Source organism: Artemia franciscana, chromosome 20 (assembly GCF_032884065.1).
Source record: "Artemia franciscana chromosome 20, ASM3288406v1, whole genome shotgun sequence".
NCBI lineage: Eukaryota > Metazoa > Arthropoda > Branchiopoda > Anostraca > Artemiidae > Artemia > Artemia franciscana.
Window position 1 is genome coordinate 25,143,709 of NC_088882.1, and position 26,179 is coordinate 25,169,887.

The following is a 26,179-nucleotide window of genomic DNA, read 5'->3' on the forward strand; positions in this document are numbered from 1 at the left end:
TAAAGGGGCCCCAAAGCTTTTTTTTTCTAAGGTTGAAACTAAGACTTTTCAGTAGTAATGTTACATATGTTTTACTTTATTCAGCCGAAACCAGACACCTGAACCAGGAACTACATAGGAGAATACTTGCTTTCGAAAATTGTATGTCTGAAAAGAATCTTCAGCATCAACTGGCAGCAGAGGATACCTAAGCAATCCATCAGTGACAACAGGGGCCAGTCTCTTGTGACAGATCTCTTAAAAGATCGCAGATAGAAATGCCTAGCATGGTATTGGGGAATACTAGGTTCCCCATACTAGGTATGGGGAATCTCCGGCTACCCAACGCAGTGCTCTTCTAACAACCAATGGGCTCACGCCGCAGAGGCAGACCCAGAAACAACCTTTGACGAACGTAACAGATAGACCTGCGAATTTACACATTAATCCAACCGCTGGGGGAGGATATTGTATGTATGTATGTATTTATTTATCACCCATCATACAAAATGGTGAAGTGATGGAGTACATAGAAAAAAAGGGAAGAAAAAGAAGAAAGAAACAACATATCGTAATTACATTCTAAAATACAAAAAAAATAATTCCACGTCAAAAAACAACATTTTGCCATTCATGGCCGGTTTGCTTATTGCACATGTGTACATTCACCTCAGCTAACTTAGCACACGGGTCAGACAAGCTATATTTTTTCATCAAATGGGAGTTGCGGGTCCACGGAGGAACTCGTAACAGAATTTTAGCAAATGTGAAGAAAACGCGCTTCATCCTAAGATGGTCAGGTTCACTAAATATAGGGTAAAACGGTACTAAATACAGAATATGTGGCAGGACGACATTAAAAAAAAAAAATAGACGGAAATTCAAAATTAAAACATTTGATATCAGGTAAAATATATGAGTATCAAGTAAATATGGCTTTGAAAAAAAATTGTTTTGTTTTATAACACCCAATGGACGAAATACCGTGATGGGTACGTAAAGATAGTTTGCAAAAACTACCCAAACAAGTTCGTTAATTCCACAAATTCAAGTAAATATACTCTGAGAATGCAACAACAAACTTTTTTGAATATCTAGAATAGGCACTAGTACTGCTAATGTAAAATCTAGCCTCTTTTTTCGAAGATTATAGAATGTAAATCCTTTTCAATGTTAAAAGGTGTAAAATGTACTTTTTTTTTCAGAGAGGTAGTCTTTATGAGATTTCAGATAAAAGAGTATGGGTAACTTATAAGAGTGGAAACTACCATTAGTATCGGCAAAAGAAAACTATCAACGCAATCTAGCGTTAGTCGACACTGATAGTTGTTGCCATCTAGCGTTGATAGTTGTTTTTGTCGACGCTACTGCCAGTTTCCACTCTTATAAATTACCTATCCTCTTTGTTTTAGAGTGCAAAAGCTAGTTACCTAACTATATTAACCTCTAAGGTAACAAAGTTTTCTGCAAGGATAACTTTACATGCAGGATATCCTGTACAGATGTATTCTACACGGATATAAAGAGAGGAGTTTTCTTTTCTTATGAACTACTCCTGCGTAAATGTTGGACTTCAAATAATAAAAAAAGTTTAAAGTATTTAAAGAACAGGATTGTGTTCCATCAACTTGTTGATCAGCCCTTGTTGAATGCCTTTTTTCTTAACTGTGATTGCCACTATATATCCAAAAAGATATCTGACAGGATATTTCCAGTTTGAGCAACTAGCTCAAACTGGTTTGAGCTAGAAAGCTAGAAATTAAAAAAAAAGTTTTCACTCTCAAAAAGTTTTCCTATCCATCTTTTTTATTCCATTTTCACTCCTTTTAATGTGATTAAAATGATCTACTCGCTTATATTTTTTTTTAAATAATATGAAAAATAGACGGAATAAAAAATTAAGTAGAATTCTGTTTTCTAGAACATACTAAAAGTAAAAACTTAATTTAGCTTACTACCATATTTACTCTTTTTTTAACTGTTCCCATATCTTTTTGGATATATAGTGGCAATCACAGTTAAGAAAAAAGGCATTCAACAAGGGCTGATCAACAAGTTCATGATCATGATCAATATTCATGATCATAGAACTCGAACAAGTGGAGATATTGAGGTTCCTCGCCTAGTTTCAAGTAGGACTGCTTTTTCAATTATTTATAGAGGGGCTAAGCTATGGAATAAGCTTGTTCCAAGTATTAAAGAATTGCCCATTAATCAATTTAAGGCCGTGCTGCGTGTGGGGTTTCTTGGTAGGTATACCTTTGAAATAGATTGAGATTGATTGATTTAGTATTGAAAATAATTGTTTATTGTTTTTTTCTTTTGTTTTCTTTTTTTGCTTCGGGATCATGATATTATGTTGTTTGATTGTGTATGAATTATTTATATAAATTTTTTTTTTCTCGGTACACGGTTTCACCTTTCTGCTCATTTTAGATTAACTCATTGTTTTTCTGTTTTTGTTCTTTTTTTCTTCTATTTTTTGTTCTTTTTGTTAGTAACACACCCTCGCAAGCAACGCTTTTGGTGTGCTATCGATTGATTTTGTCTGTGTTATTTCCTTTGGTTAATAAATTAATACTACTACTACTACTACATAATTACATAATAAAAGTTGTATTATATACTTAACGAAAGTGTTTGCTAAACATATTATTCAGCAGGTAAAATTTGACACCTATTCCAAGCGTGTTAACATCACTGTCCAACCCCTAGCTCTCTTATGCTACGCGTAGTGGAAAACTGCGACGATTTTGTGGATTTGTGACGATTGTGACGATTTGTTGACGTTGAAAACTGTGACGATTTGCGGTCGATTTTCTACCATTTTGTTTGCGAAAAAGTGTCAATCTGCATATGCTGAGATTTTTCAGTGTATACGAGCAAAGGTGCTCAGGAATCAAATGTATGAGCTAATGTTCATTTCCTTATGTGGTGTAATATGCTAATTACCATTCTTTTACTTTTTCGTAGTAATGGTAGCAGTTCAACAGCAGCAAATGGACTGAAATCCATTTTCTTCAAGATAAGATTAAGCTAGCTGTGTTTTTTTACGTCATACATGGGATTTTCCTAGCATTTTTATACGCTTTCTTTTGAAAAATAAATGTCTTGCGTTTTTTCGTAAATTGTAGCATGTAGCAACTAAAGCTTACTGATATGTAACCCCCTGCAGAAAGGATGGCTTTTCACTTTAGACTCTAGGACACCTTTTTCATGGTGGCCATTTTCATCAAAAATTTTTTTCCACGTCCAACATTCGATCATACAAAAAAAAGCTAAAAGAAAAATGAAAAAATTATATTAGGTGTACACCTACCTTTATAGGATAAAATTACATTTATAACACAGATACTCACATGCAATGTTAATGCTTACAAAGCATCGGTAGTTTATATCAATATTTTAATGTATCCACTGAATAATTTATTATGTTTTTTTTTATCCCGGGCTACAAAACGTTCACCTTATTGAGGGCGTCCTTCCTTTTTAACCCCATTCTCCTGTCATCGCTACTTTTTAAAGACATTTCTGTTTTTTCTCCTTTTTATGTTAACCAATACAGAGAACTTTCACAGCCATTATAAGATTTATCTTGTTAGAACAGGGCTTTTTTGTTATGGTATATTTAGAAAGTTAGTTATGTTACCTATTTTTCGTTCTAAGTATCTATTACTATGCCTTGTGAAACATTACAATAACATTAACAAACATTACCATACCCGTTATGCTTTTTTGTTGTGGTATGTTTAGAAAGTTAGTTATGTTACCTATTTTTCGTTCTAAGTATCTATTACTATGCCTTGTGAAACATTACAATAACATCAACAAACATTACCATACCCGTGATGCTCATTGAAACCAAATGTAACTGGTATGTATATTATTATGAGCAAATTTACCTTATGTTCATCACAGCCAAACTTTTCTATGCTGGTATTACGCTACCTAACTTCGTTCTTCTTGGTATTTATTACTATGCATTATGCATTATGAAACTAGTATGTCTGTTACTGTGAATGTCCGAAATCTGGTTAATGTGGACATTCACTGGCGAAAGTGTGAAATTCCTTTTTCTCTGCTTGGATTCAACTTGCTTCGTTAATCGGCTTTTTCAGTCTTATGCAAGTTTTGATGGTAAAAGTTAAAGTTAGGTTAGGTTGGGTCAGGTTAAATTGGGTCATAAATCTCAGAAATGGGTTGAAAACATAATCTAACCTAGTCTAACCGGTCATCATCAAACTTTGCTTAAAACTGAAAAAGTTGACTGTCAACGCTGACTAAATCATAGGAGCACAAAAAGGTATTTTGGACATTCACCGGTGAATGTCGATATTCACCAATTTTGGACATTCACAGTAAAATCTATATGACATTATTAAACTCAGAATATTAACTAGTTTGTATATCGGTATAAACAAACTCTCTTCTTATAAACTAATCTGTAACGTGTTGTATACTAACTTTCTTACAAAGTTACTATGCATTATGAAACTAGTAACATTAACTAGTGTGTATATCGTTAAAGTATAAACGAAATTAGGCTGCACTTTTTAATTTCTTATGGTGTGCTGCACTATTATTGGTTTCAATTTTTTATTGAAAAAGAAATGATCTCTTAGAAATTTTTAGAATACCAGATGTCCTCCATTTCCTTGCAGATGTCCTCCTTTAAGATGGTGGTCAGTTTAGGAAGGATTTTAGAAAGTAGTATAGAATTTTAGCAGGATTTTAGAATGTGCTTCAGTTTATACTTAGAGACTAAATAGGTACTTTAATTTCAAGCACTTCTGATGTTGATTTTCCCTCATGTACTTACTGCTTTAGTTGAAAATCCACACAAGTTCTTCTATAGATAATCTAGATGTATTTGATTCTAAACGCTCAAGTACAAATTTGTTTTAGGTATGAGAGTTTAATTGCCGAAGTTGTTTTTCTTCTCTTCCTTTTTATTGGCAATGTCACTTTCAAGCTCTGGGACTCCAAAATTAAACACAAGGAAATTATTGAAAGGACAAAGTTTATCACAAAATATCTTGAAGGTAAGACCTCTTAATCCTTTGTTTATCGAATTTTCTGCTGATAAATTTTAGTTTAATTTTGCTACTGATTAAAATCGCTACAAAGTACACGATAAGCTCCTTTGAAAGAAAACTGAATGAGGGGGAGGGGTCCCCGTTCCGATATTGACCCAAAATATCCTACGCTTTTCTTGACAATTTGAGAAATAATGGTCCGATTTCACTGTTTGCGTGTCACACCCCTAGGGACATACTTTGATCTCTCCTGCCCCGAAAAGTCTGGCGTGGTTGCATATGTGATTTGACGTGTTTCTTAACACATTAAAGCCATTCCTGAAAGAAAAAGAAGTTTCCGTAAAAAGTTGATGATGTTTAAAAAAATTATTTTTCAAAATTTCAAACATACACTAGGTTTGGCGATTTCCTTTAAAATGAGTAATTAAACAGCTCTTTACGATGTTCCATTGCCAAGCTATCTGTGGAAAAGAAAAAAAGAAGAACATATGCCCTCGGTGCAGCTTATTGTTGTGGCAGCCACTTTTCTTGATTTTAAACCAATATGTTTTTCTTGTTATTCAAGCTAAAGGACAGTAGTTTCCTGCATAGGGGGATTGGACAAGGCGGTTCTAATAGTTTTTTTTTTTTTTATCTGGCTCTAGTCTTGGGAGCTATGAGCTATTTTATTTTTACTATGGGACGGGATTGTCTCTTACTAGGTTGCAAGCTGACGCTGCAACCCGGATTAATGTACATATCTGTGTGAAAGAAAGGCATACATCCTTTGCTGTTCTGCATAATTATTTTACAATTTTTACTGGCCCTTAGGTTTGAAAAAGCCGATAAGCAAATTGAAGATTCTTTTTAATACATCTTATCTTTAGTTTGCAAACTTCGTTTTTTTTTCTGGTTTATAGCTTACACGTTTTCTATCGTGGTTAATAAAAAAGGGAAAAAGAATCAGCACAATTTCATGAAAATGGGTGTTTGTTTGCGTCCCTTCCTTTATTCCATAACAGAAAACTAATTATAATTTTAAGCCGTCTAATCGAAATTTGTCCATTGGAAGTTTTTAAACTATAATTATTGAAAAAATGAGTGGTTTAATGTTAATGTGAATAATAAATAAAATAATTGATAATGAGTTAAAAAAATAAGTTTTAGCAATGTCTGCTGCTACGACCAATCCTCTATTCTATTCTGACAAATAATAAATCAGTCAAGGTTTACTAAATAGTTTCCTGGAGGTTGTTTCAGTGAAGTTAAAGCCGAGGCAATCAGTAATAGTTTGTGCTTACTCATCTTTCATTCAAGTACCTCAGAGCGACTCTTTCCTCATGGCCTTACGAGTATGGTGATACACAAGCAATGTTTATATTGTTCGCATTTTGTATTTAGAGACATTGTCTGCCACGCGGTAGTGTCGAGAAACATCTAAGACAAGCATTTAAGACATCGTTTTTTCTTAGGAATAACATAAAACCTCCGTAACATCATCCATGATGCACAACTCAAATTTGTGAGGCTCAAGATATCTGATCTTAGCGTCAGAATAGTAAACCTTTCTTTTTCTAATTGGTTTGAAGCATTTTTGCTGATGATCCTGGCTGAGTTTCTAACTTTCTCTCTAAGATATCTTGTGCTACTTTGCAAACCATATCCTAAGATTATTCCACCCATCTAGCATCAAATTCTAAGGTCTCCAACTTCAAGATCATTTGATCTAGGAAAGATCCTCTCGAATCCTCATCGTAGAAGCTTGCCAAACATCATCTTTAAATTGACTAGTCTCTAGCCTTGAGTAGGTGATGTTCATTGTTCACATCAATTACGGCGCTCTTATATGCATCAGTGCCATATGTCGATGACTCTTCAACTTATATTAACATAATCAATGTGGTCTGTGTTTTGGGCCATTTTATGACCAAATGCTCTGTTGGTACTAATATATCATTGTACCTAAAAAAAAATTGAGGAGGCTATTACGATGACAAATTTGTTTCCTTCACCAAATTTAGCTAACCTAGAATGCCATCCATCTCTTTTTGTACCAATCTTGGCATTAAAGTCCCCTTGTGAAAATACCCTAGCTTCGACAGTATCGATTTGTTCTTCTACCCGAATATAAAATTAATCTAAGATCTTACGGTCTCCATCAGTTGGTTTCACAGGTGCATATACCACTATAACTGATATTTTCCGCCTTTTGGTCTGTGAAACGAGCTCATAACTAAGTCTAGACCCCAAACCATCAAACACCACCGGAATACAGCCTCTTATACCTCGGCCATCCTCGCAAGGACTTTTTTCGTTGTTACAATTCCTAAATTCATTGATTAAAGCTCAGAAGAGCATAAATACCAGGAAAAAATAATTTTCTTTTGCAACCTAGCCGCCCCGCCAAAATCCTGGAACATGCCACTGCTTTTGAGTTATTTGAATAGGAATATTGTAGATTTTGGAGAAACTTTAAATAATCTCTATTCACGAGTTTGCGACACATTTTTTTAAGTTCGCCCTTGAGAATTCGTTTGAATTTAATCTACTCCAACCAGACCTTTTATTCTGGTAGACATGCCAGCAGAACTAATCTATGAATCCCATGCCCCCCTAAGATGTCTTTCTTGTAGACCTGGACAATAAAAATCGATCATATTTTTTGCAGCCATTATAAGGCCATTAGAGGCCATTTGCAGCCATGTTGGCCGTTAGAGGCCAACCAGATCGTCACAAAGCCATTAGATATGCTAGAAAAAAACAAGGTCAAATTAATTTTTAATGAAATGTATCACAAGTAAATTTCGTGAGTTTTGTGGGGTTCTGAGATTTTTTTTCCGTTTGATACAAAGTCTTAAATTTTACTGCTGAACAAGAGGACTAGTAACACAATTTAAAAAGGTTTTTTTGTGTAATATATTAATTGCAAACACAGAATGCTTTTTTATTTCCTTTGAAATTTGAAAGATCTATAATGACCACCTAAAAATTCTTCAAGAAATATTAGGCATATCTGTTCTGACACATCCACACAAAAACACTAAGGGAAAGAAAAAGGGACTTTGACTTCATCCTTTTTTGACTTCAACCTCTCGTAACGTTGGCACTGCAGTAGAAGTTTTTGAAAAAAACATAAAAAGAGTCTTTGAAGTGCTGAAAACCGATTTGTTACAATGGAACCAGTGAAGCATGTTTCTCAGTGATAATTCGAGATTTGATTTTAGAGATTGATGATCTATGTCGCAGGTAAAGTTGGCTGTATCATCAGCAAACAGTAAACTGAGATCCATATCAGTCCCATGGCAGACTAGGCTTAGAGGGAGATCGTTTACATAGATAAGAAATAACAGTGGTCCAAGTATACTACAGCATTAGATAGGTTTCCTCAGCTGAAATGTAGCTATTCGCATCCAATATTTGTTCTCTGTCCTTGAGGTAAGATACAGTTTGGAGACTCGCTTGTCCTCTGACACCGCAATTAAGTAGCCTAGATAATAGAATTTTATGAGAAATAGTATCGAAAGGTTTTTTCATGTCAACGAAAATTGTTGCAGGTAGCAGACCTTTATCCACGGTATCATTCAAAAATTGGGTTAGCGTTAATAATATTGCATGTTTTGTAGAGTATGAAGACCTGAATCCAAATTGAAATGGGCTGATAAAATTAGCTTTCTTCAAAAAACTGTTCAACCAGTAATATATACACTTTTCAATAACTTTGCTAAAAGCGGACAAAATGGAAATAGGTCGATAATTGGATGGATCTTGCTTGTTTCCTCCTTAATGTAGGGGAATAACTCGAGCAGTTTTCATCACTTCAGGTAAAGATCCGCTTTTGAAGCATAGATTGACCAGATGAACCAGCACTTGAGCGTAGTATCCAATGGTTTGTTTCAGTAGATAAGTAGATGAGTAATCGGTTCCTTCAGAATTTCTGTTCTTCATGATTCTTGACCAGATTCTTGAGTTCCATTTCAGTCACGGGAAAGAAAAATACGGAAGAATCGACGGGATTTGGTAGAAAGTCGTGAAATCCAGATTCCACATCGAAGCTGTCATTCAAATTACTGTTTACGGTGGCCTCTCCAATCCTAGCAAAGTACTGGCTCATTTCCTCAGCTACCTTTTGCTTACCATTCACTGTTGATCCATCCGATACATTCATTGATTCGCGCTGATTTTGACTTTTAGTTTTGTTAAGACTCCCGTTAATTATTGTCCAGGTCTTTTTTGGAGATCCTTCAGCTTTGAGAAATTGTTTTTCAAAATGAATCTTCTTCGTCCATCTTATCAGTATTGTAAGATGTTTTTTTAAGATTTAAATGTAGTTTCATTATTTGATGTGGGAGAATTTATGTATTCAGCGTAAAGTTGATGTTTTCCTCAATACTCTTAAGCAAGCCTCTTGTTATCCGTGGCTTTACGGGCACCTGGTACTTCTTACACATTTTCTTCACAAGAGGGCAAGTTTCATTTAAAGCATTCTGAAATGTCTCAGTTAACGACCTGAATACAAATTCAACGTCATCTGACTCCAAGCATTGCGACCAATCAGTACAAAGTAACTTGGTATTTAATAGCTTAACCGAACCTTGACCCATCCTTCTAGATTTTTTCATCTGATCGTTTTAACCGGAATACCGGAGAAACTCGCTCATAAGAATAAAATGATCAGAAACATCTGTAGTATTATGTCACACGACCCAACAGGGAAATTTACAAGTTGATTATCAATAATAGACGCATTTTCATTTGTAACCCGAGTTGAAATCCAGAAGGATGGAACAAAGCCAGCAGCCAATGATGTAGTAAGGAAGTCTGTAGTCAGAGTACTCGAAGGCGCAGAAGTACTTGAGCTTGTGACTTATTGAAGAAGTGTCAATGTCAAAGTCTCCCATGATAATGATTTTTCTTTTCTTGGAACTGACCATCTTAGCAAATTTTTTAAAGTTATCCAAATATTTCTTGGTGCTAAAACTAGGAGGGCGGTAGAACATGCATAAAAGAACCTTCTCAGATGCGATGGTGACTTCGATAACCAGAAATTCGAACAGCATTTCCTCATATAGAGAGTCGAAATCTTCAATTTCTTCAAAATGCAAAGAAGTATGGATGTAGAATGCAAGTCCTCCTTTCTGATTATTCAATCTGTTTTTCTGAAGTATTTGGTATCCTTGAATGTCTGCCGCATTCAGGGTACTTGCATTCAAAAAACTCTCCCAAAGCCCCATAACTCCTATCCCATTCCGAGGAAGGAACGTAGATAAAAAATCTAGGCTAGAAAGCACCCCACAGCAATTCCAACACGCAAGTCTAAAAAGGCCATTATTAATAGGAATAATTTCTTCAGGTAAAAGATACCTGTTACGGGGTAAATTATCAACAAGAGGGTCTTGGGCTAGATCATTACCTACATTTATTGAATTTAATATTTTGATCAACTCAGTAGAGTATCTCTCAAACCGTTTCAGTCTATCAGACAAATCAAAAAAATTACTCAACAAAATAATTTGCTTTTAAATCACTTGCCAAATAGTATCCAAAAGCATGAGACATAGTGAAAAGCGCGCGACATACTGGATCCTCTGGTGATGGACATAAATTCGAAAAGATCAAAAGTTCAATACCAAACAATGGTGCTGTAAAAGGAGAAACCACAGAATAAGAAATTTGCATTTTTAAAAATAGGTAAAAAAGAAAACGAAAAAAAATACACTGAGACATGATGCAATAGTATTTAATCAGATTGATGGATTCTGTGACTTCAAGTTTGTGTCTAATAAAGTTTGAAACTGAAACTGAATATTTTCGGAAACTTTTTCTTCGGGAACCCCGTGAATGAGTAGATTTAATAACCATAGATTATAATATCTATGCATAGATAATAGATTCACAAGCATAAATACTAAAAATAACTAATATTGTATGCTATATATAAAAAATGTTGGAATCACCCAAGCTATTTTTTCTGTGAACTGTTAATTTCGTTAAACGCATATCAATCTATGCTAATGTTTCAATATCTGTTCCAAAACATGTTGTCTCTATTAATGTCAATGTTTGAACTTATTTCAGATTGCAGTAAAATTTCAAAATGGGATGAGAAAAACTACCCTAACCTATGCAGCCCTCTTTCTCCAAGCATTGTTCTTCAGCCGACACTAAGAGATGGAAAACTTGTTAATGTCCCATGGGCTTTGCTTGTTCGAGGAGATTGCGTTCAGTTGCGACCTGGACAGCCAATACCTGCCAAGTGTCGATCATACCAGGTAATTTTTAATTTCTGTGAAATAAAGTAAACAAGCTAAACTGAACTCCAAACCTAGAACTCAACTTGGAGAAGCCTACTTTTTGAGTGGTTTTGGATAAATATTCCAAAGGTCAAAATTTACTATCCAACTTCCAACTCCCCTCCCCACAGAGGCTGGATCTATACTAGGCTATACTGGATCTAATTCTCTCTTAGGATTCAACCTCTTTCACACTTAGTTGATTCCCAATGACGCCTTCTGGTTCATGTTGTGATTGCAAGAATTTCCCACGAAGATACAACCGACACGATCACTCTAATTTTCCTACCAAGTTTGATGAATGTCTGAAGCCTCCTCTTATTAGATGTCCTAACGGCAAGAATTTAGATATCCAACTCACCTGCCTAAACAGATTAGATCAGGTATTAATCTTTAAAAGGCATAACCAGGATACTCTTTTCTATTTCTGAACAGATTTGGTCGGCATCTGATAATTTCTTATCGGTCTTTTCTCTCCTTCCCTCCCTCTCCCACAAGCTGAGCTATGATTGGGCAGGAAACCTAAAAACAAAGTGGACATCATTTTTTATTTCCCATCATATTTGGTTGAGGTTTGCAATAATAGGTTCTTCCAATCCTTACTCCCGACCTATTTTAAGCTGGGTCTCTGCTGGACCTACTTTTGTCTAGTTTGTGGCCCAGGCTATTGTGTTAATTCAGGTATACAATGCCTCAGCAATAATTTTGACATTTGAACTGAACAATGCTTGAAAATTTTAAAATTAGTTTTTTTGTTCTTGGTAAAATCCACTCGCTGCGTGATCAACCTTAGAAAAGACCAATGAGAATCTATATACAGAAGCCTGCTGCTTGCCGGCAATGTATATATTATATATATATATATATATATATATATATATATATATATATATATATATATATATATATATATATATATATATATATATATATATATATATATATATATATATATATATATATATATATATATTAGATATCCAATCTTATATTAATATATTAGATATATATTAGATATATATTAGATATATATATATATATATATATATACATATATATATTTTGTTTCTCATATCTTAGTTCAAGAAAGTATGCAATTTTTTCAAGGCAATGGATTCTGTTAGTTATTTAAGCGGTCATCATTTGTGTCCCAGTCTGTAATTTCTCTTTGAGCGCCCCAGTCGTCATTTATATTCCCTGTGTCCCGGTCGTCATTTGTGTCCCGGTGTCCCGGTCTGTAATTTATCTTTGAGTGTCCCAGTCTATAATTTCTCTTTGAGTGTCTCGGTCGTCATTTGTATTCCCTGTGTCCCGGTTTTTAGTTTTCTTTTTCTCCTTTATTTTTAAGTTTTTTCTTTTTTTAATTATTTTTCTTTTTCAGTTTTTAGTTTTTTTAGTTTCTTTTTATTAGTTTTTTTCTTTTTATTTTTTTTGTACTTTTTACCTTTTTTAGTTTTCTTTTAGTTTTTTTTTCTTTTTTAGTATTTAGTTTTTTACCTTTTTTTTAGTTTTTTAGCTTTTTTAGTATTTTTAGTATTTTCTATTTAGTTTTTTTGTAGTTTTTACCTTTTTTAGTTTTTTTTTTCTTTTGTATTTTACCTTTTTTTTCTCCTTTTGTATTAATGCTAAAGCCAAGGTTCGAACTTGGAACCTCTTGGACCTGGAACATAACGCTTTACCAGCTCAGCTACTTCGGCTTGAATACATTCGTTTTTGAATTGGTATATTATGTGTCCCGGTCGTCATATATATTCCCTGTGTCCCGGTCGTCATTTGTGTCCCGGTGTCCCGGTCTGTAATTTCGTCAGTCGACAAACATGGCATCAGATGACAAACAACTTCATGACGACATACAGCTCAATTCTTATAATGACGTCAGTCGACAAACATGACGTCAGTCGACACACAAACATTACGTCAGTAGACAGACACATAGACAAACAACTTATTTTTATATATATAGAAGATAGATAGATAGATAGATAGATACAATACAAATTAACTGCGTAAAACTTGCGAATATACAACATTCTTCGCTGTCCAATTGTCGCTGCATATAAATAGATTGTCAGGTTTACCGACCCTCGAACATGCAACGTACAATTGTTCATGGGAAAAACAATCAGTATTAAGATCTATACCACATTTTTCTAATGATTGACCTTGAGCTTTGTTGATGGTGATTGCAAATGCTAATCGAATTGGGAATCGCAATCTTTTAAATTGAAAAGGCAGATCCGTTGGAATCATGGGAATGCGAGGAATAAGAACAGCCTCACCCTCAAAAGGCCCTGTCAAGATTGTGGCCTCTATTACGTTTTCCATTGTTTTTTTTTTACGGCAAGTCGCGTGCCATTGCAAAGCTTTGGTGGGTTGATATTTCTTAACAGTATTATTGGTACGCCTATTTTTAGTTGTAGCACGTGTGGTGGAAACCCTGAAAGATCCACGGAATTTAAAAATTCAGATGGATAATTAACCGCCTCATTTGGTTCCAAAACTGTGTCGACTGACTTGTAAAGGACTGCCTGGTCTCGAATCTTGGTCAAAACAAATATGTTGATTTCGTGGACGTCTATATTTTTGGGTGCAAGAATCGCTCTTTCACTTAACCATTTGTTATTTTTATCATTGTTTAGAATATTCGGAAATAATTTTTCAATCAATTCATTTTTGGACGTCACTAAATTACAGAATTCAGCAGGTAGTCGTATACGTCCTGATATTGAGTCTACTGGGAGCTTTCCGTTTCCAATTGCCAGCAATTGATCTGAAAATGTTTGACCAGAGTCATTGTTTTGCAATCGGACACGCATATTTGTAGTTAATTTTAATGTTTTTACGTGTGCCCATAAATTAGAATTTTTTAGGCAAGCATTCATTTCGTCTGCAGGGGTTGATCTAGGTATTATAGGTAATGTTTGCCTGAAATCTCCCGCAAGCAATATTAATGTGCTGCCAAAGGGTTTCGAATTCCCTCGCAAATCTTTCAAACATTCATCCAGAGCTTCGAGCGATTCTTTGTGTGCCATTGTGCACTCGTCCCAAATAATAAGTTTGCATTGCCGCACTACTTTACCCATCCCAGATGATTTGGAAATATTGCACGTGGGAGTTTCTGTAGAATGCAAATTCAGAGGCAATTTCAAAGCGGAATGAGCAGTTCTTCCACCAGGCAGCAACGTTGCGGCTATTCCGGACGACGCAATTGCCAACGCTATATCATTTTTTGATCGAATTGATGCCAGAATCAGTTTTATCACAAACGTTTTACCAGTACCTCCTGGCGCATCCAAAAAGAAAATTCCTCCAACGTTGTTATCGACACAATGCATTATCGTATCATAAATGTCTTTTTGTTCCGACGTTAACTTGGAAATGTTATTTTGTACATACGACAATAGATCACTCGTACTGTAACTTTGTTCACGATCCAATTCTACACATGTCGAAACAGCAGCGGTACGATTAGGTGAAGGCATTCCCAAATCCTGAAGAGGTTTGTTTGCCATACCTACGCACAAATCTTCTATAATAACTAAAGTGTAGTTATAAATTTCTGATGTAAAATCAAAAGTCATATCTGACGTCTCTAATCGTTTTCGATGGAGTATATCTTCGGACATTTTTGATTTATATTTTTCCCATAACTCTGTAGGAGCTGGTGGAGAGCAAGTTGTTAGTATGATGCCAAACAATGCACGAATTTGACTTGGAGTTGACGTTTCGCACGCGTCATTGATGCAGTTATCCCAGTGTTGGTCATTCTCCAATAAATTCAGAACTTGGCATGCACTACGGTAAGTGTCATGTATAGTACCGTTTACAGTTCTCAAATATTCAAAGGACGTCGGACCTTGTACATTCACCATTCATCATTTTTGTATAGCGAGAAGAAAGCAGTTAACTTTGTATCCGGTGGATTCAGGGCTCTTTGTTGCACGTTAGATTCCGAAAAATAAACACGTTGACCATTCTGTAAATGTACCGCTAAGTGAACAACAGCTGGACTACGTTCATGTATCGGAAATGGAAGAATTCGCCAAAAAGCTTCATTACTGCTTATGTATCTTCCAGCCTGATATTGTACGATTTCGTCGAAATCTTTTATTTCGGACTGCAAGCCAAAAACTGCCACGTCACTACCTTTGTTGACGTATTTACATATGTATTTGATTGCCTTTACGGAGTTACAGTATTCAACGTTTATGTGTGCATTAAATATTTTTGATAATAATGGGGAATATGGAACAACTTACTGGTTATCTACTTCGATGGTGGTACCGTTACGCTTCTTTATTATTGCTGTTTTACCGCCATCTTCAGTAAATGTTCTTCTATATTGTGGGTAACCATCATTGCCAGTAATTGTGTTGGATACTAAAAGTCGAGGATATTGCTTTGTGCACCTTCCTATGGCCATGCATGGTGAATTTTCGTGCAATGCACCACAAGGCCATGTATCATATTTTTTACAACAATATCATATAACCCCTTATCGACATTTTCATGAGGTATTTCAGCGGAAATCACATCATCAATTTCGTTAGAAGTAAATTTATAATGTAGCCAGATTAGTATATGTGCGTGTGGCAAACCTCGTTTTTGCCATTCCACTGAGTACATCCAATATCGCACTGACCGAAACACTTCAAGTTTTACATTATAGTTTATCTGTGATTTCAACTTTTGCCGGAAGACACGGGCCGTAATGTCATGTCTATGAACCGCCGATTGTCCTTGAAGTAAAAGCTGCTGTGTCTCGTCCCAAGATTGATTACATGTAAATGTAATAAATAAATCTGGACGACCATAGAGACGAACATACGCAATAGCATCTTGAGCATATTCATGCATATGACGGGGACTGCCAGCATATGACGAAGGTAAAATCGTTAATCTTCCAACGTTTGTGGTATTACCGTCATTTACAACTGCATCTCGCAAATGAATGTATTGATCAGAGCGGATCATGGTCTGATTCAGACGGATAAATAGCAAACGTTCTGATTCAATTTTTGCATACATATCAACGACGTATTGGTGAAACAATTGACGGCATTTTAAAATATAATTGTCTTCATCCTGCCGAATCATTAGTCTATAGGAATAATAATGCATTGCACTGCATTTCTTATTCATTTCTTTGTTAGTGGCTGGATTCATCAATTTAATATTAAAGTGATAGCCGTCGGCTCCATCCCAAAAAATGATAGGATATTGTAGGGGATGGTAGCATCGATGAGTTTCAGCAATTCTTACCAACTGAACGTTTCGCTTATGAAGAATAATATCTCGAGGTAAAAACTGATAACCGACCATAACGATTGCCACTTCGTCGATAGTTGGGGCATTGTATCTACGCACGTGTTGGCCAGGAGGCGTTTTGTCAGCGGAAATAACAATTTTATGCGTATCAGTAGGCATCAAATCGATGGCTGTTTTGAACAGACGCACTAAATTATTATTTTCGAGGAAAAGATGTTGCAGTTGCGACACGATTGTCCTTTCAACGTTGGGAGAAATTTCGCAACGTGCATTCAATTCAGAATTTCTATCACTGATGAAGTACAATTGTAAAAATTTATGATTCTTGCCTGAGAATGGTAGAAGGGACCCTGCTCTATGATAAATTTGCCCTTTTACTTTGAAAGTAGGCATAAATAGATCTGGATTTTCGATTTGGGCACCAAACAACGTCATTTGCAAACATGAGTTATATTTTCTGATCTGTGATAAAAAACGCTTAGATTCTGACGTAGTTCCAGTAAGCAAAATCTTCAATGGCTCTGGTGGTGCAGCCAATAGAGGAAGTTTAACTTTTCCTGAGGCGCAACACATTCCCATTGTTTCACCATTTTATTTCAAGGCCTTGCAATAGGGACAAATTTTAGACATAGTCCCGATTTGAACACATCTACTCAAGCTATAATCATCGACTGGACTGTACCTGAATGCCAGGCGATAATTTTCAGGTTGCTCTTGTGATTCCTCGGCACGCTTTCTTTTCTTACTTTCTCTATCAGCCGCAAGCCTTTTTTCTTGCTGTTCTTGTGATACCTCGGCACGCCTTCTTTTTTCACTTTCTCTTTTAGCAGCAAGTCTGGTTTCGCGTTGCTCTTGTGATTCCTCGGCACGCTTTCTTTTCTTACTTTCTCTATCAGCAGCAAGTTTTTTGGCATAGACTCTTTGAGCAGCTTCCTCGGCTGTTTCTATTGTAGGTTCTTCAGTCATTTTACAATTAAACATTTTCCCGTGAACGAATGTCTTAAATACCTTTAATGACGTCATCGTCATAATGACGACATGACGACCTGATGACATGACGTCACTCGACACACAGACACACAGGCAACTTATTTTTATATATATAGATCTATATTCACAGGTGGGACACAGGGACACAACTACAATGGCGCGTAACTAATATGGCACGTAACGACTGACGCGCGCGGGGGGGTTTTGGGGGGCACGAAGCGCCCCCTCCAACTAGGTGTTGGGGTGGCGCGGAGCGCCACTCCAACAGCTAGTATATATCTATTAAAATAAGTTGTCTGTGTGTCTGTGTGTCGAGTGACTTCATGTCATCAGGTCGTCATGTCGTCATTAAGACGATGACATCATTAAAGGTATTTAAGACATTCGTTCACGCAAAAATCTATTAATGTTTAACTGTAAAATGACTGATGAACCTACAATAGCAACAGCCGAGGAAGAAAAGAAAGCGTGCCGAGAAATCACAAGAGCAACGCGAAACCAGACTTGCTGCTAAAAAAGAAAGTGAAAAAAGAAGGCTAAAAGTATTTAAGAAAATCGTTCAAAGACAAATTTTTAATTGTAAGAAGATCTTGGACGGAAAAATGTTTAATTGTAAAATGACTGAAGAACCTACAATGGCAACAGCCGAGGAAGCTGCTCAAAGAGTCTATGCCAAAAAACGTGCGGCTGATAGAGAAAGTAAGAAAAGAAAGCGTGCCGAGGAATCACAAGAACAGCAAGAAAACAGGCTTGCGGCTGAAGAAAGCAAAACGGCGCAGTTAGATGAAAATCCACCTGGACAGCGAGAGTCAAAACATATCAAAACTGAAAATGATAGCGATGATGATTGGGTTTGGGATTTTGACTTAGATAAGGTCATCAATGCCTACCAGATTTTAGTTAAAAAAATAAAGGTTCGGTGATATGAATTTCATAGTGACGCTGAAAAATAAAGAAGAAAAAGAAAACTGACAAAAGAAAAAAGGTAAAAAACTAAAAAAAACACTCAAAGAGAAATTACAGACCGGGACACAAATGACGATCGAGACAGGGAATATAAATGACGACCGGGACACTCAAAGAGAAATTACAGACTGGGATACCGGGACACAAATGACGACCGGGACACAGGGAATATAAATGATGACCAGGACACAGGTATTTAAGAATATCGTTCAAAGACAAATTTGTAATTGTAAGAAGATCGTTGAAAGAAGAACCTACAATGGCAACACCCGAGGAAGCCGAAGTAGCCGAGTTGGTAAAGCGTTATGTTTCAGGTTCTAGGTCCGAGAGGCTCCAGGTTTGAACCTTTGCTTTAGCATTAATATAAAAGAAGAAAAAAACTAAAAAAGGTAAAAACTACAAAAAAAACTAAAAAGAGAATATTAAAAAAAAACCAAAAAAAGGTAAAAAACTAAAAACTAAAAAAGAAAAAAAAACTAAAAAAAAGGTAAAAACTACAAAAAAACTAAAAAGAAAAAAAACAAACTAAAAACTAATAACAAAACTACAAAAAACTAAAAACTGAAAAAGAAAAAAACTAAAAAAAGGAAAAAAACTGAAAAATAAAGAAGAAAAAGAAAACTAAAAGCCAGGACACAGGGAATATAAATGACGACCGAAACAGTCAAAGAGAAATTACAGACTGGGCCATTGGGACACAAATAACGACCGGGAGATATAAATGACGACCGGGACACTCAAAGATAAATTACAGACCTGGACACTGGGTCACAAATGACGACCGGGACACAGAGAATATAAATGACGAACGGGACGCTCAAAGAGAAATTACAGACTGGGACAATGGGACACAAATGACGACCGGGATACTGGGAATATAAATGACGACCGGGACAAAGGGAATGTTCGATTAGCAATCACCATCAACAAAGCTCAAGGGCAATCATTAGAATAATGAGGTATAGATCTGAATACGGGTGGTCTTTCCCATGGACAATTTTATGTTGCATGTTCAAGAGTCGGTAAACCTGACAATCTATTTATATGCACAGACAATGGGACATCGAAGAATGTTGTATATTCGCATGTTTTACGTAGTTAAAAACATATATATCTATAACGAAATGAAAAATCATTTCTCTTTTATCTATATCCATAGATGGGACACAGAGACAGAACTACAATGGCGAGTAACTAATATGGCGCGTAATGACTTAGGCGCGCGCGGGGGCTTTGGGGGGCGCGAAGCGCCACCCCAACAGCTATTATATCTTTATATATATCTATATATATAAAAATAAGTTGTTTGTCTGTCTGTCGACTGACGTCATTAGGATTGAGCTGTATGTCGTCATGAAGTTAGTTGTCGTCATGTTTGTTATGACGACGTCATGTTTGTCAACTGATGAAATTACAGACCGGAACACCGGGACACAAATGACGACCAGGACACCAGGAAACAGGGAATATAAATGACGACCGGGACACTCAAAGAGAAATTACAGACAGGGAAACCGGGACACAAATAACGACCGAATCTATCTATATATATAAAAACTACCGTTGGGGGACATATAAATAGATTGTTTACCGACTCTTGAACATGCAACATAAAAAAAAACTAAAAACTGAAAAACAAAAAAAAAAAACTAAAAAAAAGGAAAAAAACTGAAAAATAAAGGAGGATATATATATATATATATATATATATATATATACATATATATATATATATATATATATATATATATATATATATATATATATATATATATACATATATATATATATATATATATATATATATATTATATATATATATATATATATATATATATATATATATATATATATATATATATATATATATATATATATATAATATATATATATATATATATATATATATATATATATATATATATATATATATATATATTATATGTATTATATAGTTTTTTTTTAGTTTTTTAGCTTTTTTAGTTTTTTTTTCTTTTTAGTTTTTTTGGTAGTTTTTACCTTTTTTAGTTTTTTTCTTCTTTTGTATTAGTGTGAAATAATTCAGACGTCATATGCGAACAAACATGACGTCACCTGATCCATCCACAGATCTACACACAGACAACTTATTTTTATATATATAGATATATATATATATATATATATATATATATATATATATATATATATATATTCATATATATATATATATATATATATATATATATATATATATATATATATATATATATATATATATATATATATATATATATATATATATATATATATATATATATATGGAAAAGAAAGCTTGCCGAGGAATCTCAAGAACAGCAAGAAAACAGGCTTGCTGCTGATAGAGAAAGTAAGAGAAGAAAGCGTGCCGAGGAATCACAAGAACAGCGAGAAAACAGGCTTGCGGCTGATAGAGAAGGTAAGAACAGAAAGCGTGCCGAGGAATCACAAGAGCAACGTGAAAACAGGCTTGCGGCTTCAAAAGATAATGCCAAAAGAAAGCGTGCCGAGGAATCAGAGCAACCTGAAAGTTATCGCCTGGCATTCAGGTTCAGCCCAGTCGATGATTATAGCTTAAGTGGATGTGTTCAAATCGGGACTATGTCTAAAATTTGTTCCTATTGCAAGGCCTTGAAATTCAATGGTGAAACTATGGGAATGTGTTGCGCCTCAGGAAAAGTTAAACTTCCTCTATTGGCTGCACCACCAGAGCCATTGAAGACTTTCCTTACTGGAACTACGTCAGAATCTAAGCGTTTTTTGTCAAAAATCAAAAAATATAACTCATGTTTCCAAATGACGTCGTTTGGAGCCCAAATCGAAAATCCAGATCAATTTATGTCTACTTTCAAAGTAATAGGGCAAATTTATAACAGAGCAGGGTCCCTTCTACCATTCTCAGGCGAGAATCATAAATTTTTACAATTGTACTTCATCAGTGATAGAAATTCTGAATTGAATGCACGTTGCGAAATTTCTCCCAACGTTGAAAGGACTATCGTTTCCCAATCGCAACATCTTTTCCACGAAAATAATAATTTAGTGCGTCTGTCCAAAACAGCCATCGATTTGATGCTTACTGATACGCATAAAATTGTTATTTCCGCTGACAAAACGCCTCCTGGCCAACATGTGCGTAGATACAATGCTCCAACTATCGACGAAGTGGCAATCGTTATGGTCGGTGATCAGTTTTTACCTCGAGATATTATTCTTCATAAGCGAAACGCTCAGTTGTTAAGAATTGCTGAAACTCATCGATGCTACGATGCCCTACAATATCCTATCATTTTTTGGGATGGAGCCGACGGCTATCACTTTAATATTAAATTTATGAATCCAGCCACTAACAAAGAAATGAATAAGAAATGCAGTGCAATGCATTATTATTCCTATAGACTAATGATTCGGCAGGATGAAGAAAATTATATTTTAAAATGCCGTGAATTGTTTCACCAATTCGTCGTTGATTTGTATGCTAAAATTGAATCAGAACGTTTGCTATATATCCGCCTGAATCAGACCAAGCTCCGCTCTGAACAATACATTCATTTGCGAGATGCAGATATAAATGACGGTAATATCACAAACGTTGGAAGATTTACAATTTTACCTTCGTCATATGCTGGCAGTCCCCGTCATATGCATGAATATGCTCAAGATGCTATTGCGTATGTTCGTCTCTATGGTCGTCCAGATTTATTTATTACATTTACATGTAATCAATCTTGGGACGAGATACTGCAGCTTTTACTTCAAGGACAATCGGCGGTTCATAGACATGACATTACGGCCCGTGTCTTCCGGCAAAAGTTGAAATCACTGATAAACTACATAGTAAAACTTGAAGTGTTTGGGTCAGTGCGATGCTGGATATACTCAGTGGAATGGCAAAAACGAGGTTTGCCACACGCACATATACTAATCTGGCTACATAAAAAAATTACTTCGAACGAAATTGATGATGTGATTTCCGCTGAAATACCTGATGAAAATGTCGATAAGGGGTTACATGATATTATTGTAAAAAATATGATACATGGACCTTGCGGTGCACTGAACGAAAATTCACCATGCATGGCCAAAGGAAGGTGCACAAAGCAATATCCGCGACTTTTAGTATCCAACACAATTACTGGCAATGATGGTTACCCACAATATAGAAGAAGATCTACTGAAGATGGCGGTAAAACAGTAATAATAAAGAAGCGTAACGGTACCGCCATCGAAGTAGATAACCAGTGGGATGTTCCATATTCCCCATTATTATCAAAAACATTTAATGCACACATAAACATTGAATACTGTAACTCCGTAAAGGCAATCAAATACATATGTAAATACGTCAACAAAGGCAGTGACATGGCAGTTTTTGGCTTGCAGCCCGAAATCAAAGATATCGACGAAATCGTACAATATCAGGCTGGAAGATACATAAGCAGTAATGAAGCTGTTTGGCGAATTCTTTCATTTCCGATACATGAACGTAGTCCAGCTGTTGTTCACTTAGCGGTACATTTACAGAATGGTCAACGTGTTTATTTCTCGGAAACCAACGTGCAACAAAGAGCCCTGAATCCACCGGATACAAAGTTAACCGCTTTCTTTTCGCTTTGCAAAAATGATTCTTTTGCAAAAAAACTGCTGTATACTGAAGTGCCTTCGTATTACACGTGGAATACTAAAAATAAAGTATTTGAACGTCGAAAACAGGGTAAGTCAGTCGACGGCCAACCTACCATCTTCAAAGATACCACGATAGGAAGACTCTACACCGTTCACCCCAATCAACATGAATGCTTCTTTCTACGCCTGCTTTTGGTGAATGTGCCCGGTCCGACATCCTTTGAGTATTTGAGGACTGTAAATGGTACTATATATATATATATATATATATATATATATATATATATATATATATATATATATATATATATATATATATATATATATATATATCTATATATATATATACATATAATATATATATATATATATTCCCTGTCAGGATTGTGGCCTCTATTAGGTTTTCCATTGTTTTTTTTACGGCAAGTCGAGTGCCATTGCAAAGCTTTGGTGGGTTTATGTTACGTAACAATATTATTGGTACGCCTATTTTTAGTTGTAGCACGTGTGGTGGAAACCCTGAAAGATCTATGGAATTTAAAAATTCAGATGGATAATTAACCGCTTCATTTGGTTCCAAAACTGTGTCGACTGACTTGTAAAGGACTGCCTGGTCTTGAATCTTGGTCAAAACAATATTGTTGATTTCGTGGACGTCTATATTTTTGGGTGCGAGAATCGCTCTTTCACTTAGCCATTTATTATTTTTATAATTTTTTAGAATATTCGGAAATACTTTTTCAATCAATTCATTTTTGGACGTCACTAAATTACAGAAATCAGCAGGTAGTTGTATACGTCCTGAAATTGAGTCTACTGGGAGCTTTCCGTTTCCCATTGCCAGCAATTGATCTGAAAATGTTTGACCAGAGTCATCGTTTTGCAATCGGACACGCATATTTGTAGTTAATTTTAATGTTTTTACGTGTGCCCATAAATTAGAATTTTTCAGGCAAGCATTCATTTCGTCTGCAGGAGTTGATCTAGGTATTATAGGTAATGTTTGCCTGAAATCTCCCGCAAGCAATATTAAGGTGCTGCCAAAGGGTTTCGACTTCCCTCGCAAATCTTTCAAGCATTGATCCAGAGCCTCGAGCGATTTTTTGTGTGCCATTGTGCACTCATCCCAAATAATAAGTTTGCATTGCTGCAATACTTTACCCATCCCAGATGATTTGGAAATATTGCACGTGGAGTTTCTGTAGAATGCAAGTTCAGAGGCAATTTCAAAGCGGAATGAGCAGTTCTTCCACCAGGCAGCAATGTTGCGGCTATTCCGGACGACGCAATTGCCAACGCTATATCATTTTTAGATCGAATTGATGCCAGAATCAGTTTTATCACAAACGTTTTACCAGTACCTCCTGGCGCATCCAAAAAGAAAATTTCTCCAACGTTGTTATCAACACAATGCATTATCGTATCATAAATGTCTTTTTGTTCCGACGTTAACTTGGAAATGTTATTTTGTACATACGACAATAGATCACTCGTACTGTAACTTTGTTCACGATCCAATTCTACACATGTCGAAACAGCAGCGATACGGTTAGGTGAAGGCATTCCCAAACCCTGAAGAGGTTTGTTTGCCATACTTATGCAAAAATCTTCTATAACAACTAAAGTGTAGTTATAAATTTCTGGTGTAAAATCAAAAGTCATGTCTGACGTCTCTAACTGTTTTCGATGAAGTATATCTTCGGACATTTTTGACTTATATTTTTCCCATAAATCTGTAGGAGCTGATGGAGAGCAAGTTGTTAAAATGATGCCAAACAATGCACGAATTTGACTTGGGGTTGACGTTTCGCACGCGTCATTGATGCAGTTATCCCAGTGTTGGTCATTCTCCAATAAATTCAGAGCTTGGCATGCACTACGGTAAGTGTCATGTATAGTACCATTTACAGTCCTCAAATACTCAAAGGATGTCGGACCGGGTACATTCACCAAAGCAGGCGTAGAAAGAAGCATTCATGTGATTGGGGTGAACGGTGTAGAGTCTTCCTATCGTGGTATCTTTGAAGATGGTAGGTTGGCCGTCGACTGACTTACCCTGTTTTCGACGTTCAAATACTTTATTTTTAGTATTCCACGTGTAATACGAAGGCACTTCAGTATACAGCAGTTTTTTTGCAAAAGAATCATTTTTGCAAAGCGAAAAAAAAGCTGTTAATGTTGTATCCGGTGGATTCAGGACTCTTTGTTGCACGTTGGTTTCCGTGAAATAAACACGTTGACCATTCTGTAAATGTACCGCTAAGTGAACAACAGCTGGACTACGTTCATGTATCGGAAATGAAAGAATTCGCCAAACAGCTTCATTACTGCTTATGTATCTTCCAGCCTGATATTCTACGATTTCATCGAAATCTTTGATTTCGGACTGCAAGCCAAAAACTGCCATGTCACTGCCTTTGTTGACGTATTTACATATGTATTTGATTGCCTTTACGGAGTTACAGTATTCAACGTTTATGTGTGCATTAAATGTTTTTGATAATAAAGGGGAATATGGAACAACCCACTGGTTATCTACTTCGATGGTGGTACCGTTACGCTTCTTTATTATTGCTGTTTTACCGCCATCTTCAGTAGATCTTCTTCTATATTGTGGGTAACCATCATTGCCAGTAATTGTTTTGGGTACTAAAAGTCGAGGATATTGCTTTGTGCACCTTCCTTTGGCCATGCATGGTGAATTTTCGTTCAGTGCACCGCAAGGTCCATGTATCATATTTTTTACAATAATATCATGTAACCCCTTATCGACATTTTTATCAGGTATTTCAGCGGAAATCACATCATCAATTTCGTTTGAAGTAATTTTTTTATGTAGCCAGATTAGTATATGTGCGTGTGGCAAACCTCGTTTTTGCCATTCCACTGAGTACATCCAGCATCGCACTGACCCAAACACTTCATGTTTTACAAGGTAGTTTATCAGTGATTTCAACTTTTGCCGGAAGACACGTGCCGTAATGTCATGCCTATGAACCGCCGATTGTCCTTGAAGTAAAAGCTGCA

General features: G+C 35.7%; 1 protein-coding gene across 1 annotated transcript in view; it reads left to right on the plus strand.

Moving 5' to 3' along the window:
* LOC136040031 (transmembrane protein 94-like) overlaps nt 1-26,179 on the plus strand; it is a 273,850-nt gene that overhangs the window by 10,928 nt on the left and 236,743 nt on the right. Inside the window, exons 4-5 of the mRNA XM_065724097.1 lie at nt 4,885-5,021; nt 11,070-11,263. Coding sequence (XP_065580169.1) covers nt 4,885-5,021; nt 11,070-11,263 — 331 coding nt within the window. The remainder of the gene's footprint in view (nt 1-4,884; nt 5,022-11,069; nt 11,264-26,179) is intronic.